This window comes from Pavona decussata, unplaced genomic scaffold, assembly GCF_977016875.1.
Source record: "Pavona decussata unplaced genomic scaffold, jaPavDecu1.1 SCAFFOLD_48, whole genome shotgun sequence".
NCBI classification, from domain to species: Eukaryota; Metazoa; Cnidaria; class Anthozoa; order Scleractinia; family Agariciidae; genus Pavona; species Pavona decussata.
Genome location: NW_028145470.1, coordinates 720,001 through 738,169, shown reverse-complemented (window position 1 = coordinate 738,169; position 18,169 = coordinate 720,001). Strand labels below are relative to the sequence as shown.

The 18,169-nt window shown below is 38.6% G+C and overlaps 1 protein-coding gene across 3 annotated transcripts in view; it reads left to right on the top strand.

The window, feature by feature from the left end:
- LOC146481641 (nesprin-1-like) overlaps positions 1-18,169 on the top strand; it is a 118,255-nt gene that overhangs the window by 75,453 nt on the left and 24,633 nt on the right. For all 3 annotated transcript variants that reach the window (XM_085107689.1, XM_085107691.1, XM_085107690.1), the window contains 11 exons: positions 758-1,069; positions 3,281-3,577; positions 3,679-4,008; positions 4,544-4,694; positions 5,087-5,253; positions 6,474-6,782; positions 9,205-9,516; positions 13,311-15,107; positions 16,010-16,129; positions 16,657-17,040; positions 17,668-18,003. In XM_085107689.1, coding sequence (XP_084963815.1) covers positions 758-1,069; positions 3,281-3,577; positions 3,679-4,008; positions 4,544-4,694; positions 5,087-5,253; positions 6,474-6,782; positions 9,205-9,516; positions 13,311-15,107; positions 16,010-16,129; positions 16,657-17,040; positions 17,668-18,003 — 4,515 coding nt within the window. The remainder of the gene's footprint in view (positions 1-757; positions 1,070-3,280; positions 3,578-3,678; positions 4,009-4,543; positions 4,695-5,086; positions 5,254-6,473; positions 6,783-9,204; positions 9,517-13,310; positions 15,108-16,009; positions 16,130-16,656; positions 17,041-17,667; positions 18,004-18,169) is intronic.

Here is an 18,169-nt window from a genome sequence, read left to right as displayed (position 1 = left end):
TTTTCCTGATTTGTTTTTACTGTTAGTATATCATTTTAGTGGAATTTGTTCTAGAAACAGTTTCTAGTGTTATGAGATGCAATATTGTAGTTAACAGCCCGCCATTAGTTTGTTTATATTAGCAGTAGAGATGCTGGTTTTATGATGGCCTCGTGTTCTTATCGTGCCAACAGGTCACAGCAGGTAGATCGCAGACATTATTTACAGAAAGAATCTTTAGTTTTGCATTAGCATTATCAAAACTTAAATTCTCCCAACCAATTCCATACATTTGTTTTAAAATTAGTTTAAAGAATTTGGTGATACATCAAGTCTTTTACTTTTTGATTTCTATTTTTTCATAGCTGTTCACTTGATAATAGATTTTTACTTTAAGGATCGAGAAATAACGTGTTAATTAATAGAATTTTTGTGGTACATCAAAAATATACCTACCATTTGATGGTTTTGTGTATTCGTATTAACTGTCTGCTTCACAGTGTGTTGATATTTCAAGGAGAAGTTAGATATTGATCACTCGTGGTTTGTAGAGTGGCAGTGGACGTTTTAAGTCGCGTTTAATTGTACTTTGCATTGTTGTACGTATATTTTAACTCACCAGGTTGTTATCATTTGCTTACTAGCGAATCCACACTAGTTTGTTCATTTAGAATTGAACTGCAAATTCTCTCGCAGGCATTTATAGGAAATATAGTATAAGAAGTAAGGAGATTCTAAATGCTGATAGATAACAGTGTTGTGAATTTTTCTCTTCAAGGATTTACTCGCAGAAGTCGACTCCAAGGAAAGCTCCCTGAACACACGAGGTGAACAAGTCAGCGGTAGACTGGATGAGCTTGAACGCAAGGAATTTGAAGACAGGCTTCAAAACTTAAGCAAAGAATGGCGGAAGGCGAAGGAAAAACTGAATGAACAACGAGGAGTATTAGAGGATGGAATATCAGGTTGTATGAAACAACTAGAGATCATGGAGCAAGCAAAGGAAGCGGCGAAAGAAGTTGATCAACTTTTGAGCGAAATTAACGCCGCAAAGGAAAACGATATGGAGACTGTAGAGAGTAAAACAGAGGTAAATTGAATTTACATGACTGAATTTTATTTTAGTTTTTTTCTTTTTTGAAGGAATAATTATGTTACCAGGTAATGCGTCCAGTGGTAATGCAATTGTGTAACCAGATGAACCACTAACACACCTTGGTATACGGGAGCTGAATTTTCATAAATCCTTTCTACCCGATATTAAAAAAAAAAAAAAACTCTCCATTGCGTGTCATTAAGAAAAAGGAAGGAAGCGTAATGTATATTGTCTCCAATTATTTTCCTAGCTTTTAGTTCATTTTTTCGATCAAAGCCCACGATAACTCTTCCATTAAATTTCAATGTGTCTCATGAAGGCCTATCGTAAATCATATCAACGTTCAGTTATTTTGCATATTGATGTGTATTTTTTCGTTAAAATATAATATTTTTACGATCACATTTCTACTTGAGTTAGCGTAAAAGCGTTGGAAATGTCTTTTCTTAATTTCTGTCTTCTCACTTCCATGTATCTTTGAGAGAAATCTCGAAATAATTTGTTAAAATATAAGGAATATTCTGAAGTTAATTTAATCATTGTGAGTCCTGTCGTACAAAAATAAAAAATAATTTGCATTTTAAGATGGAAAAGAAAGTAATGTCCTGTGAATAGTATTGTTGTGCTCGCGATTATGTTTTCGTTAGGTATATTTAAAGAAAAACAAAAGGAGGCTTGTATGTTTGTAAAAGCAATGGTGAACAAATCTCACAAACACAGCCACTGATCACCTGAACTTGAACTGGAGCTAAGAATTTTATTGATTTGAAGGCAATGTATTTAATTTGGCCTTCAATTTAATCAATCTTTGAAGGTTTGGTTGAGTTGTGTTGCCATAATATGTCCTATTATTTTGTGGTTTTGTGGCCTTGTTACTCTCGTCTTTAATTCTTTTTATAACAGAATTAAACCTTGTAGGGACGTCCGTGTTATGTTCGGCAAGAATAATCATTGTGGTTTTAGTGAAGATTTAGCTATTAAACTGTCAAGTTAATTATAAACTGGCGTCGAATGTGATCTTGAAGTGACTAGATAATCAATCTGAGGGGCGTTCGATTATGCCAGACAGACATTGTAATTTAAAACTCGTTTTTGTTGGCAATTTCTATAGCGGGCAGATGGAAATTATTATTTGTTTGATGCATTCACAATTTCTCCATGTCTGTATATCACAACAATTCTATGATGTATATTGTCTTTCGTACGGTTGCGCAGGAGGTGGTGCGTTGGCTGTTATTGAGTTGACCTCATCCTCATCATCAAAGTGAGACTTGTGTGGGAATAAAACTTCAATTTTTACACACACCTGGTCTCGTTTTGAAAAAGAGGCTACAGTCAATTCGGATATAGCCTTTAAGTCCCTGTTCTCACGAATACGTTTTTCGCGATGGAGGTTTGTTTTGTTTTTTTCCTTTTCTTTTTGGGAAACGAAGATATCCAAGCTTCATGGAAACGAGGGTTGAGAATGGATAATTTTCAACTTCTTGCAGATGACAAGTTTACATAAATTGTTTGCACACGTAAATTTTTCGGCAAAAAAGAAATGTCTCGTTTTCCCACGCGGTCGAGCGCCGTTTTAAAACTAGCCTTTCAATTTCTCTCTAATCCAGTAAAAAATTAAATGGCGACTTTTAGAATGTTAACCAGCCTTAATCTTCTATGGCTCTCAATACCCTTCTTGTTGTTTGTCTCTATATTAACCGTTTCACTCCGAAGAGCTCAAAACTACTTCATTTTAGCTTCACATGATAAGTATTGCTCAGTAGTTTTAATTTCAATGGTCAAACGCTAGGATTTCGTTCACAGACTCAAGAGTTAAAATCACCTTGTACAGTATAACAAACGGCACCACAGGAAGGTACTGCTCAGTAGCTTTCGTTTGAATGGTCACACTTTAAGATTTCATCCACAGACTCAAAACTTACAACTACCTTGTACAGTAATATTATAAACAGCACCACAGAAAAGTACCACTCAGTAGCTTTCATTAAAATGGAATACATTTTAGTTTTCAGACTCGAGCGTTTAAACATAACGTTAATTAATAGTTTAAGTGACCTTCTATTTTAAGTTTCTTTTTTAGGTTACCAAACGTAATTTGCATGCTTTTAACTTTAAAATTAAAGGTTCTCTATTCATTTTCTTGAGATTTTCACCTGCCCGTCAATTTTTTTCTGATTACATATTTTGGATATTGCTTTGTAGGATCTTCGAGATAAATTAGAGATATTTGAATCTCTTATCGCAAGCATGACCGACATTGCTGCAACCGTGCCTTCAACTTGGAAGGAGTCAAGCGAGCAACAGTTGGGAAAGATCCAACTGGACATGCGCAGAAACGACGCCAGGCGACAACAGACCGAATTACAAGAGACTATTTCTTTTCATAAACAGTACCACGAGGCTGTGGTCAGAGCAGGTGAAAGGATAAAAGAAATTGAAGACAAATTAGAAGATAAAGCGTCCATAGATACTGGACTGGAAAACGGAGTTTTGTTTGAGGTAGGCGATATATTAAAAACTGGATCATTGTATAATGTAATTCCAGAGGTTTTGTGAGGACTTTAATTTTAACCTCACTGCTCAATGTTTGCCTTCACCAGGAACTCCAGCAACAGTTGAACGATGTTACTCCTCTGCTACAAACTGCTCGTGAGAAGGAAAAACTTCTCACCATGATGGAGTCACATGATGCACAAACAACAACAATGGAGACAAACGTTGATGACTTAAGCAGCAGATGGGAAGAGCTGCAAAGAAAACTGAACGACAAACAGGAAGAGGCGGAAAAGAAACGAGAAGCGGTCGCTGCTCTGAACAAGGAAGTGGAGACTGTGTGGAAAAGACTGGACGAGCTTGCTGCCTCCACTGAGGATCTCACTGCTGTCGCTTATGATACGGCGAAAGTACTGGAGCAGAGAGACAACTATCAGGTATTTTACAATAACTGTCAAAATTCACGCGCGCTGATTGGCTCGTAGCTATTGTCTATAAGAGTACAGACAAAAATGACGTTAGATGTAACGCGCTCGCTTTCTCAACGGAAAATAAAGCCAATTCCGCTCGTACTTCTTCAATGTTATTGTAGAAAACAAATCGACGGCTGTTTTCTATGGTGTATATTCTTATAGACCTTAAAATGACGCCATAAAATGTTCAAAACTTGGCAGTGAAACCACTCGCCCGCGGCTCTTGTTTCCACTTGAGTTTGGAACATTTTATGACGTCATTTTATGGTCTATAAGAGTGTACACTACTGATGGAAAATACGGATTTCAATCTCTCAGAGCGCATGTTTTGGCAAAACAGTAAAACGGGCACATTTTCACCAACTATTTTCCTCATTTTCTCGAAAAGAGAGCTTTTCTTGAATGCATGATGCCTTGTACTGTTTACTGGCACTCTTCCCTACCTCTCCTTGTCTGCTGTAGCTACAACCTTACACTATTTTTGTATTTTCTTTCTTAGTCTCTTAGCAGAGAGGTTTTAGATCTTCATGGATCTGTGGAGGATCTTAGCAGCAGGTGTCAAGAATTAATGAGCCTCGCCCCCACGAGAGACCGAGAAGAGCTTGGGGAGCAACTTGTCACCCTGAAAACCGAGTGTGAAAATCTTGAAGGTATAGCTATACAGTTGATTAGAAATTGAAGCGTTCAACTAGTTGAGGTTGAATACAAGTAGCGCTGAATAAATGATACAGACCTTTAGATTTTTCCACTGAATAGACAAAGAGCGCGCGTGAGTCACTTTTGAGACCTAAAGCGTCAATCAGTATTAGTAGATGACCGAACTTTTGTTACGGTCGCCATGTGTTTCTGTGAAGTCTCAATTCCCCCTGGCAAACAAAAAACATTGTAAGGTTAAACCTTTAACCTTTAACCGTTTACTTCAAGCTATGTAGTCTATCTACCACTTCATGCACCAACTCTGTCGTTGATTGAAAGTCAGCCACGTCATCGACAATAGAGTGACTGATCATTTTTATTTTTTTCCTTGTGTTCATTGTGTCAGGTCATGTGGCAGAAAAAGAGGAAGAGTTTGAGGAAACTTTGTGGAAATGGCAGGAATTCCAGGGCGAGGTAGACGCGTGTTTCCGCAACCTCGCCATGATAGAAAAGTCGTTGGATTTTCAGTCTGTTGATGATGGTGAATTGGAGGATCGCAAAGAGACGCACCAGGTTAGATTCCAAATGATCAGAAAATAGTTTTTCATTTTAATGCCAATGCATTTAATCCAGGCAGGTATGCTCTAAAGTTCTTGTCACTGGTGGTAAAAACGTGGATCAGAGTGAACATTTTTTTCAATTCCGTGTGCGGAATCAAATATGATCCAAAAAGACGAAACTAGTATTGTAGTCGCCAGAAACACACGTGTGTCGTGTGTCGATCTTGGTTTTATTTATAATGAGCTTTGACGTTTCCATATTTCCTTCATGTGGTTTTCGTTGTTTGGCGTTCCTTGAACTCTCTACCAGGTCTGTTCACTGTGCCCCTAAGGAGAATGACAAACCTTATGAGCAGACAGTGCTTTGTTTTACTTCAGTTCTTCAATCTATGCTGTTTTCTTAATTCTCTTTTTGGTGAGCTCTCTAGAAGAACAGTTCTTTATTTAAACACGGTAAAATCCATCAGGAGTTAGTATAAAAATTAGAAATAACCTAGCTCTCCTAAACAAAATTCAAAACCTAACTACAACTAATCTAATCTAACTAAAACCCGTTTTTCATGAATGCCGTGTATACTCCAACATTAAAAATGAAAATACGTGTGTAAGATTTTCAACATTTACTTAACATTAAAGTAATGAGAACGAAAGCTACATCGCTTTCCATTCGTTCCCGTTTCGGGCCGAAAAGATAAGTGCTTTTTAATTTAAGTTTGCACTAGAATATCAGAAAATCGATTCTTATAAACGCTTAGAACTGCAAACAAAAGAGCTGTCCACTCGGTCGTTCAGCTGTTCATCCAGTTTCGCGGGTTCGTTCACTCGGTTTCTCGTTCGTTCGTTTTCGCCGGCGAGCACTCGGCGGACCGTTTACGTTTCTGGTTTGTTCAGTTGTTCCTCCGTTTGCCCAGTCCTTCTTGCTATTCATGAGCATAAATATGTTATAAGCAATAAAATTTAGCCAATTAAAAGCTGTATTAAAACATAACGAAGAAGTTCCTTCGTGTTTTTTTTCTCTGTCATGCTACAGAGAAAGACTTCTTCTTTCTCCTATCTGACACAAATACCTGGTAACAAACATTATTCCTGGCCTGTGCACCTGCTAATGAACACTGTATACATGGTGTTGTTTGGATCATAAAAAAAGTGTGTTGAACAGACAACTGGATAATAACCTTGATCGCATTTTTTGCGGTGTAGATAAATGTAACCTTTATGCCTTTTCTGTTTCAGATGCTATCAGATAACCTAGACTTACAAGAAGCCATTATTAATGACGTCAAAGGCAGAGCAAACGAGGTCCTGGGACTGTTCCCCGTCGCTGATGGCAACAAGGCAAGAATCAAACTCATTGCACTTGACCAGCGGTTTCTTCTTGTCAAGGGGCGCCTCCAGAGGAGACAAGAGGAGATTATGAAATCCTCGGTGGACTGGCACGAGTTTGAGTTCGGGCTCAAGAGCTGTTTGGAATGGGTACAGAGAGCGGAGGAGCGCTTAGCACGTGACTTACCGGAAAACGAGGCTGATCTTTCGCGACTCAAGGTTAGTGATAGCAAATGTTGTTGTCGTCGACCATAGACCCTTTGCATAAATGGCACCCAAATTTAAATAACAATACTTGATACATCCTAAGCCTCGTGTTTATGTTTCCAGATTATTCGAATTTGGGCGCCATTTATGCAAAGGTCTATTGTCTTGAGTAATTTTGTTTCTTCTGCAGACACAGCGAAACGTTCTTTAAATTAATATAGAAAGAATTAAGCTTCATCGTTCAAGGTCGAGGAGAAAAACCTTTGTCATTCAAGAGTGTTTGGTTTTGTCAACAGATTTGATAAGATTATTTGGCCACTGTAAAGAGATTCTGACGTTTCGAGCGTTAGCCCTTTGTTAGGGGGAATCTGACATTCCTTTTCACTGCCCACGGACGCAGCATCACGGTTTCTTTACAAACTAACACCCTTATCCTTTGTCATTCAAAACCGAGCCGTTTGCTTTGTTTTTGCAGTTGGAAAAGAAAAGCCTCAAAAATGGCCGTCGTTTTGAAAAGTTAAATACGAACGTTAGTTGATCCTGTCGCTTTTCATTTACTGAGAAAGCCATTTTTTCTGGTTCTGACATAATTACAGCGGGAATGTGTTATTTGTGTCATCAGTTCTGTTTTATAAAGGGAATAGTACAAGGACAAAGAACAACAACAACAGGAACAAGTTTAAAAACTTGAAATAATGTGGTTTGATTACGTTTTTTTACAGGTAATACACTAAAATATCAAAAGAAAACGAAATATAGGCTAGTTACTTTGGAAAAGGGAAAAAATTCTGAGAGGTGCTGACAGGAAATTACAAAGTCAGTGTGTTAATTCTAAGTGACAGGTTACTGAAGCGCAGTTTTTTTTTTTTTTTTCTTTGCCTCCACTGTTAAAAATGAATTCGTGTTAACTGTCAGTGTTGCGTAGTGTTTGATTATTATAATAATCTACGGAACGTTTTTAAATCCACCATCGGTGGAGCTTAAAAATAATCCTGAGTTTGCATTAGTTATTGGACCGCAAAGTCAACAAGAGCAGGTGATTCTACTCGAGTCTTTTTGTCAGACTGACATTTATCTCTGTTTCGCTTTTGATGTCTTCCTTTCTACTGAAACGCTTAATTAACCCCTAATATCAAAGAACAAATTCTCCTATCTTGACCCAGTACTTTTCTTATAAAAGTACTGGGAGAAGTTATTAAAATATCAAGAAAATCCACCTTGGGTCATCATATCCTAAATTCTTATGACCTCAGAGGTTGAATAAGCATTGATATTACAAGGAGAAATTTGATGCTGATCACTTTTAGGGCTTAAAGGGTTACTGAAGGCCTAACTTTACCCCATAGTAACAGTACAAAAGAAAGCACACAAATGTCCTTGAATTAAGAAAAAATCGAGCCCCTGACTGTTAGAAAACGATCATTAAAAGGAAACACTGCGTGGTATATTAAAAACGTAAGTGATATTCTCCTGTGCAACACTGTAAGAAATATATGGGGGTGCTAACGGAAATTTATTTTTTGATATTAGGAGGTTTGAAAGGCGTACAAACGCACAGTTGCTATTCTGAGTTGCTAAGTCACGCTTTGATTTCTCACCATGATGTTCAGGGTGTTTTGAGTTTTTCGTTCTGTTTACAGTTGAGAAATAAACGGTTTTTTATGTAACTGTTTTTGATGTTAGTTTACGATAAATTTGTACTCCATCTTGCATTTACATTCCTGAAAAGGGAGTCTCAAAACACCCAAAACAGCAGGATTTTTTACTCAACGTTGTGGAAATTTGAGAAAACGATTTGTTATTGACACAGTGGTCACACAATTTTGTGAATCGAGTCGAGTCAAAACGTTTGAAATTTCCAGCTCATCGAACATTCTTCGCTGGGTAAGGTAATTTATTTTAAATTTTCCAATTTAGAATTCGTTCCTTTATCTTGTGGCGAGTAGAATTTTATGAATGATTGGCATTTTATATATCACATCTTAATCTATTTCTTTTCTTCGCCACGTTGCCTAAGAACGGTGTCAAGCTTGAATTAATTAGTTGTAATTTATGCACCCGTACGCAAGTCATGTTTTCCTTGTCGAGTTACAGCCATTCAAACAAGTAACTGGCTTTTGGAAATATGGTAACTTAGAAGTAGGGCCGATGACACATTGACAAGAGGAAAAGCTCCATTTGTCCTTGCGTTGAATTCATCTTTGGCGTTGATTGTGACCTTCATTGATGTTTAACTGCCGTGCTGTGGCTGTATATTGCGGTGTTATAAACATGACTGAAATTCAGTGTGTTTTGGGCGATGTTTATTGTGAAAATAAAAGTTTAAGAAGTCCGGGAACTGAATGGAAGCGAGGATAGCGTCAGGGATTGCTCCTTTACACACCTCATGGCGAATAGCAGTTCGGATTTGTACCTGCATTATTTTTATTTCCAGGCGTTTGGCGATGAATTGGATGTCAGACAGAGCGACTTCGAAAGCGTACGGAGCCAAGGGGACCGCTTGATCTGCCAGCTTAGCGATCAGACCGAACGAGAGGCGCTTACCAAACAGATGGATGACATATCCAATCGGCTTGAACGAATACAGAATTTAGTGAACGACAGAGAGCGAGATTTGGACTCGAGGCATCATGGCGTGGGGGAGTTAAATTCCTCGCTGAATGACTGCAATGACAGAGTTGGGCAACTTAAAACGAGCCTGAGGGAATTACAGAATTTGGAATCGTTGGACAGACTACAGCTACAGGTAAGACCGAGTTTTATTTGGTATAAATTTTGAAGCGGTAGTGGTTTTGTTCCCTGATGCGATTTTTGTAAAGTCATTATTCATCACGCCGAGGTTGATATTTGCGAAACTCTAAAATTTAACCGAATTGAAAACAGCTGCGAATTCAATTTTTTTAACAAATAATCATAAAATATTATAAACGTAAAGTATTGTAATAAATTTAACTGAGTATTCTCAGTCTCTTACGAGGCAAGTATTTTTGGAGAATTGTATATTTTTCAGTTTCTTTGTACTTTTAATTTAGAGCTCTATTTATTTATTTTATCGGTGACTAAAATAAGCTGGCTAAAGTTATTCATGATAATCTGTAGATAATTATCTTGCTCGAACTTCTTTGCTCGCAAGCGATTCAGACATGGATGTCACACCATTTTCGTTGTTAAAAGAAATCAGACCTAAAGATTATTTTTCACACTTGACTTGCAAAGCAATTATTTTCCAACCTAAAGCGAGCTTATTTCATCCATTGTATTCCATTCATTTATTTAGAACACAAAATAAAACCTTTCTGATTAGCATAAGGAAGATTTAAATGCAGTGTCACGCTTTAGGCCGTCAAACATGACGGATTATTATATTTTATGGTTAACCTGCTCAATTCCGAACGCGTTGAAGATCGAAACAAGGACAAATTATTCATATTTAATATATCGAAAAAACGAGCCTTATCGAAAGCACTGCTTAGTAGCTTTCATTTAAATGATTTCCTTTGAATTTCATTCACAGACTAGAAAGTTAGTACCATACATACAATCAAGAAAAGATTAAAAAATGATAAAAGTCCGTAGATTTGTTTGCTTTCCCGCGCGTCTATTTTACTTGTCTCTATGTGAATCTTGTAGAATTCTATTGGAATTGATTTATTTATTTATTTGCGTAAGTAAAACAGCGTGAATATCCTTTACATTCTCGTTATATCTGTTCTAAAATCGTCGCCCAATATTGCTTCATTTTCATACAATAGCCTTATGTCAATTATTCGTTTAGACTGTTTTAGACGTAGTATTAAAAGTTCATGGCAATTTATGAGGTTTTGTTGTTAGATTTTTTATAGTAATATTCCTTCTGATCTCTGCTATTCGAAATTAAGAAGAAATAAGTTTTACCGGAAAGTCATTGTCATTCTCTGCTACACCTGAGTAACCAAGAGTCCACCATAAGCCATCTTCGTAGTATTCCGTTTGAATTAGTTCTCAGTCGAACACTGTATTTAAAATAATTTGAAAGTGACCATTTCACCACGAGGTCCCGTTTGAAACAGTACTCGGTCAAACAGCAGGAAAAACGTAAGCATCAGCTCACGACAGACACTGCACCAAAACGTGGTTCCAATACAAGGCCATAGCTTTACCAAACAGGTCCTTGTATTGTAGACGTTATTTGTCACGCAATGGTTCAGAACACGTGTGGGAGGTCAAGGACCCGCCTTGTCTGCATAAATATCCATTCAATAATCTGTTATAGAACTGACGCTATCGAAATCTTTTTGTTTCTATTCAGTTCTGTTTTTCCGGCCTTTTATTTTATCTTTAGGTTGTTTTGTGTAAACATTGGCTATTGTATTTTACACTAACGTCTTGTCTATAATACACTTATGAAGCTTCTGCGATATGCGCGATAGGAGCGAAAGCTTCGAATTTAAAACTTTTTCTCTGAAGAAGAAAAGAAGAGAAGAATTTTCACACGTTAATTTATTAGACGCAAGTAATTCCCAGACTTACTGCTCTCAGTTCCTTCAGATTTAGATTTCAAATCTTCTTACTAAGGCAAGCTCGGAGAATTCTGTTGTCGTCAAGACAATGCACCAAAGCTGATTATTTTCTTAATTCTCGTTGTTGATATAGTAATGAGAAATTAGATGTTGTTTGTAAAGCCGCTCCTTTCCGAGTTATCTCAGCTTGTAGCCTTCAATGACCAAACACATCTGCTGCGTAATTCAACCTAAATATTACAGAAATTTCACATATTTTAATATTCATAGTCAACGCGATCATCACTCATTAATTACAGAATAAGTTATACTTTAGTTGATGATTGATTTTTTTTTTTGTTCAAAAGCAAAATATAACGATTGGTGGTAATAAAAATAAGGGAATTAGTGGAATTATCTCCCGTTCAATATCATAAATTATTCACCTATTAACCGTATGTAGTACAGTCTAACAAAACTTACAAACCACTCTTGCATTGAGGTTCTCGCCAACGTGTTTGATTTAAAGAGTGAGGTAAATCGCTGTTTTATGTTGTTATTTAACAATAATTATCTTCAAGATGAATGAAATTTTGCTTCATTTTCTCTCTAATCGAGGGTTCTGACATCTAAATAGTTTTTTGTTTCTGTGCTTTTAATTGCGGATAGGTAACTGACCGGGGTGTTGTCTTCACTCTCTCTGGTTTTCTTGTTTCTTTCGATAATTAAAACACTATAAAACCTCTCTCAAAGTACACAAGAAGTTTAAAATGTTTGTCTTTATCAACTGAATTGCTAAGATGACGTTTTCAGCGTTGGCTCTGAGCGCTAGCTCGCCACAGAGCATGCCCGGCCACACCGACGCATCACCACAGCTTCTTTAGAAACTATTTCCCTTTATACCAGACGTTTTTTCTGATATTTAGATTTTAAAGACAATAGCTACAGACTAGTGTTGATGTTTTTCTTTTTGGTCAAAATACAAGAAGAAATTAAGGCCTAAATCACTCCTACTGTTCAAAATATCCCTGCCAAAGTATTCTTTCTTGTTTTCAGGATTTTGTGACCTCTGTTTGTCTCTTTTAGGAAACCTCTTTTATTTTGCTTATACAGTATTCCTTGACTTGTCGAAAATCTTTTTTGCGGGTATAATGTGTTCTTTTTGGTTACTGAAAGTTTTAACCTTTTCATGATTTTTTTTCTGGTTGTATTTGCTCTCTAAAATCGTAAGAATGGACCTCTCACATCTCCAAGCACCTTTAGAGCTGGAGCTCGTTTCAGTCGCGTTGATTAATTGTGAAGATTCTTGTCTTCAAACTAGCAAGTTTTGTTTAAATGTGACATATTCCTATGGCGCCAATGATTGGTTTTGCAACTGGGATTAGTTAAACCTGTCTCTTAGTTAGTGACAAGTACCAGGGACCAGTTAATACCAGTAGTGACAAGCACCTAAGTTCTCCATATAATGTCACATCTCTACCAAACATGCAAGGCCGAGTTGTTCAACATGCGAACTCTCCTCACTGTTTTCTAGTTATTTCTTATGGTACTAGTTGGGAAAATTTGTTTAAACATCAAGACATTTTGGGTCAGTTATTTAAACAGAGTCAAACTTAGGCCCCGGCTTAAGACAGTCAGTGGGCCTCCAAATCTGTTTATAAGTGGTTTAGTTTAAGTAGATAAATAGTTTTCTAGTCTGGGATGCAAGCCTTCTTGTCACCGTCAGCAACAGACAATGTTTAGATATGACTGTTGGCAAAATTTAAAATGGCTTCGAACGTGGTTTTGTTAAACACCGTCCAAACTGTCTTTTAATAACTGACCCTTTGTCTTTGGTGATCATTCCTTATTTTCTCATGACCTTTATATTCGACCAGGTATTGATACGGTAAGGAGAAATTACATGCTGGTCACTATTGGCACTGAAATGGTTGGGGATAAAGTGTATGGTGTGAAGTCATTTGTGTCTTTTTTGTAACTTTATGTATTAAGATTGCAAGATGAAAGTTGAAAGTTTGTACTGCCCATAGAGTCGCTAAAATTTGTCTTTTCTTTCTTCCAGGAGCTTCAATCGGAATTAGAGTTCATTCAATGTAATGCAAGAGATCTCCACCAGCAATGCCAAGCATTACCTCTGGAAGTTCCCGACGTTGAAAGAGACCAAATCAAGGATAAACTGGAGAGACTACAACGGGATATCAACTTCTTGGACAAAGAGCTTCCCCGTTTGACACAACCTAATGCCATGGGAGGGGAGGGAGCCTCAGCTGTTGTCGCACTTCCGGTAGAAGTTGTTCGAAGCAAGCCCGTCGCACATGAACCATTAGAAAATGGCGACTCTGATTTAGGAGACTCGGAAAGCGGCGTGTCGTCCATGGAATCATTTGAAGGCATTATACGCAAGGAAAACGGTCAAGCGCCAGGCGAGAATGGCGTGAAAGAAAACGGCGTGTCAGAGGAACGCTCTTCAAGCGAAGACTTGGACGGAGACATACGTCCCAGTGGAGGGATTTCTGTCACACCGGATGAGTATCAACGAATTCGTATGAACCACAGCGAGCAGTCAAACGAAGAGGTAACCGTTGGCTTGGAAAATGGAGAGTGCTCACATGATCTTGACGATAAGTCACGTGAAACTGACGATCAATCACGTGATGTCAGCGTGCCTTTGTTGACGGTGACAGACGAAGATGGAACTCCTGCGGAAGTCGCATTTGCAGAAAATGCTCCAGAAAATAATGTGGATAACGCAGATAGTGAAAGTTTTCCAGAACAAACTGGTGAATTTTTTATTGATGATTTTGATGTGTATTACGGGCAGGCGCCTCCTAAGATTGTTGTTGGACCCGACGAGGCGTCTGTGGGAGAAAACGAGTTTGTGGCTGAGAGTGAAAGAGAAAAACCAGCTGATGAATCGCGTACGGATCACTTAGAAAATGGTTCTGAAAACAGTAGCGTGTTAGACCAAGAACCAAGTGGTGCGTCCGACGATCAAACCGGTGATTTAGTATTAAAAGATAAAGTGCGCGACCCCCAGCTTGTTGAAAGTGCTGTTACGAAAATTACGCTACCGCCAAATAAAGCCGTCAACGTGGACGATTTACTCGAAAGTAACATTTTTTCTGACTTGGAAACTGGGGTCCTCCCGCGTCATAGCACACCATCTGAGCTTGTGGTTTCCACGGAGAACGATGAAAATGCCCCACTGGACGAACATGCGCAGAACGTGACAGTAGAACCCTTAAAAGATTCTATTGTAGCAGTTAATGGTGAGGTAACATCTCCATCAAGTAACGATATCGGAAACCTTCCTCTGAGTGACAAAGGTGAGAAGAGGGCGGACAAAAAACGTAAACGCGAACCTTCAGCGGTTTCATCTTTAGACAGCACACCAATAGATTTGCGCGACATGTCCGGTCAAACTGGTATACAAACCGGTTTGGTCAGTTCGGAACCAAACGAAGAGATGGACAAACTTGACAGACTATTGACTGTCACTGAACGTGATTCAGGAAACAACGTAAGAGACGTTAAAGAGGTAAAACCACAGGATAGAATCGCGTCCATTTTATCTGAGCGTCGCAAAGCTGAGGAAGCTGAAAGGCGCCGGTTTGCTGAGAGCTCTGTGAGAGACACTGATTATGAGCTGTTCGCCTCTCGGCCCTTGGACCTGATGGACAGGAGTTCCCCGTTGAAGGACCTTGATGAATCAGGAAACTTGCTTCACGAAGAGATGAGTTTGGAAGAGTTTTTGGTGGAGGTAGAGAAATTGGTGGAAAAGTTGCGTTCGATCGAGGAACTGATCACGACTGAGCTGGATTCAGAGGATAATGTTAAAGATGAGTTGGCAAAGCATGTGGTAAGTTGAAGGAAGTTCTGTTTTAAGAATGGTTGTAATGACTATTGAACGAAGCTAAGGTGGTTGTAACCTTTGAGGATGTGGTTAAAATCTCAAAAGAGTTACTGTTGAAATGATCATGAGCACTAATGTGTTGTGGTGCTGGTTGTATACTGTAGAAGTTGGTTCTAACTTTGGAGTCGAAGTAAAATTTAACTTTGACATTCAAATGCAGGCTCCTAGCAGTACTTTCCCCGTGGTGCTCTTTATTACACTGTTAAATAACCCAAACCCTAAACCTTAGAGTCTGGATAAAATCCTAGTATGACCATTCCATTGAAAGCTATAACGCAATTCGCAGTTAGTGTGACATTCTTAGTGAAAGGATTAAATGAAAAACTGAGTTCATGAATAGATTCGCTATGATAATTTTAGCAAGAATGTGAAGTTTCGTTTGTGCATCAAACTCAAGAAATGTATGACCGGACAGTTTCGATTGCCCGCACGCTACACATTTTTGTTGTACAGTGTTTTCTTTGTTGTTGTTGTTGGGTTTTTTGTTTTGTTTTGTTTTGTTTTGTTTTTTTGTTTTTTTGCTGAATTTTTATACTTGCTCGAGTTTACATCAGAATCTATGCGAAAAGTCACATTTGTGCTTATTTCATTATGACGAATTTATTTCTATACTCATTATCAACTTAAAGTGATCTTTAAAAATGTCACCTGAGCAACAGCTAATTTAGTTTGTGAACGGAACTTTCTTGTGGTAATGTTTACTATCCTCACTGCGTTGGCACAAACACATTACAGACCCCACTGAGATGAAACAATTTACTAACATTCATGATGCAGTGCTGAGTTTGAAGTTGCCCTGTGATCATGCCGCACAATTAATTGACCATCGAATTGGTTTTTCTCGTTAGGCTCTGTGTGTTCTGATGTCCAAACAACAGGATCGTATCGATCAAATGAACCTGTTATCGCACAGCTTTCTCCATGGCAGCGCAAGCCTGAATATTATCCTGGAAGAGCGGCTACGAGAGGTAATGTACGATGCTATATTGCAGTGTTTTACTTTTTAGAGGTAATAGGCAATAATTCTGGCAAGTAAGGCAATCACAATCAGCAAAGAAAAGGTACGACATGCTTGCATGACAAACGCTAACCAGCTTTCAGGAATGAAGAAGGCCAATGGGGCTCGTCATTCATCTAGTTCTGCTACAAATGTTCAGTACATTGGAGTCTTTATGACACGAGTCCCCAATAACTCAAACTTCTAGCGAGCTCGAACTGGAAACATCAATTCGTCCGTCCATCCATCCATCCATCCATCAACATACATATTCTCCTCAATACTCACTTTCTATTTCTTATGGTACTAGTTGTGAGAATTTGTTTCAACATCAAGATAATTCGTCGTTGGTGATCATTCCCTTATTTCTCATGACCCGCATGTGTGATGAAGTAGTAATCTTTTAAGGTGAATTTAGATTCTAGTCACTGTTAGAGTATTACAGTAATTAAGAACAGTGGAACCTGTATAAAACTGATTGACTTACTCCGATTCTAGGTCAACGCCATTTGGAAAGAAGTTCAGCTAAGAGCTTCAGCAAAACAAGCAGTCCTTGAGCGCTGTGTGCAAGAACAAACACAAAACCTTGAGAGCGCTCGGCAGCAGGAAGTGACGGCCTTTACTGAGAACTTTTCCTTCTTGAGGTCGCTTTACCTGACTCCAGCTTGCGATGAAGATGGTGTTTGTCGACGACGAACAACTGCTGTGGAGCCGGATGAAGATGAAAATGACGTGGATCAGTTTTATGACGAAGAGCTGAAGAATCAGATTGAGCTGCATGAGTTGTTTGAAGGATTAGCGTCTGTGGAGGAAAGCGCCGTCACCGAAGTAGTGTTGGATGGTTATTTGATGAGTTATCAGGAGCAGTTAACACGATTGCAGGTCAGTTGATATCAAGTCTGCTCCAATTGTACGGAGTTTTGTGAAACCTTGGCCTTTTCAGCGTGTGAAACTCAAGTGCCGTAATTTATTTTCACTCTTACATTCAAGAAAGGCTCAGAAACAAATATCAACCCTGAGAAATGTTACTCAACAGCTGTCATTTAAGTGGCTACACAGAATCAACTGTTAACCCTTTAACCCCTAATATCAAAGATCAAATTCCCCTATCATGTCTCCATACTTTTCTTATCAAAGTACTGGGGAGAAGTTATTAAAATATCAAGAAAATTCACCTTGGGTGATCATATCCTTAATTCTTATGACCTCAGGGGTTAAATACGCATTGATATCACAAGTAGAAATTTGATGCTGATCACTGTTAGGGCTTAAAAGGGGTTTTAATCACCTTGCACTTTACTAAGCTGTCCTTGTTGAGGGCGCTGTGTAGTCCATAGAAAGATTACCTCTCCCTCCCCTCCCCTCCCCTTTCTTCCTCCTTCCTACCACATTTGAAGGCTGCACTAACTGATCACTTCACTCATTCTCAAGGCGATAAAATAACTCACGTGATTTTCTCACATGACGTCAAAGTGCACGTGGGTTTAATTCTTACTTTTGTTTGTACAGGAGCTCATTACGAACCTTACAGACACCAAGAACAAGATGGATTCTGTTTCCCGGCGTCTGTCTTCTCCTGCAGCGGAAGATAAAGATCTTCGTCAGCAAATTTCGGATCTCAACAGTCTGATGAAGGGAGTCATAAAGCTGGTCTTGACAAGACAACAAGAACTACATTCGGCATTGGAAAAGATGGTCAAGGCTGAGACAGCGCTGCTTCATCGAAGAGACTTTGAAGGCAAGCTACAGGAATGGTCCCAGCTGGTGGACGATGTGGAAGAGTTTGTGAAACATTTGGGGCCCTTTAATGAAGGAGAAAAAGATTTGGAGTTGCTGTACTTCGAGGTAAGATTCATCATTGCCAAGAAAACAAATATAGACGTTTAGGGACACCTCTCTTAAGCATTTGCCATTAGCAGACACCACTTCCAAGAGGTCACACATGGTTCCAGTCACATATAAACGCCACATTTTAGGCGGTCATAAGAGAGCACCCCTCGAATGCGGACAC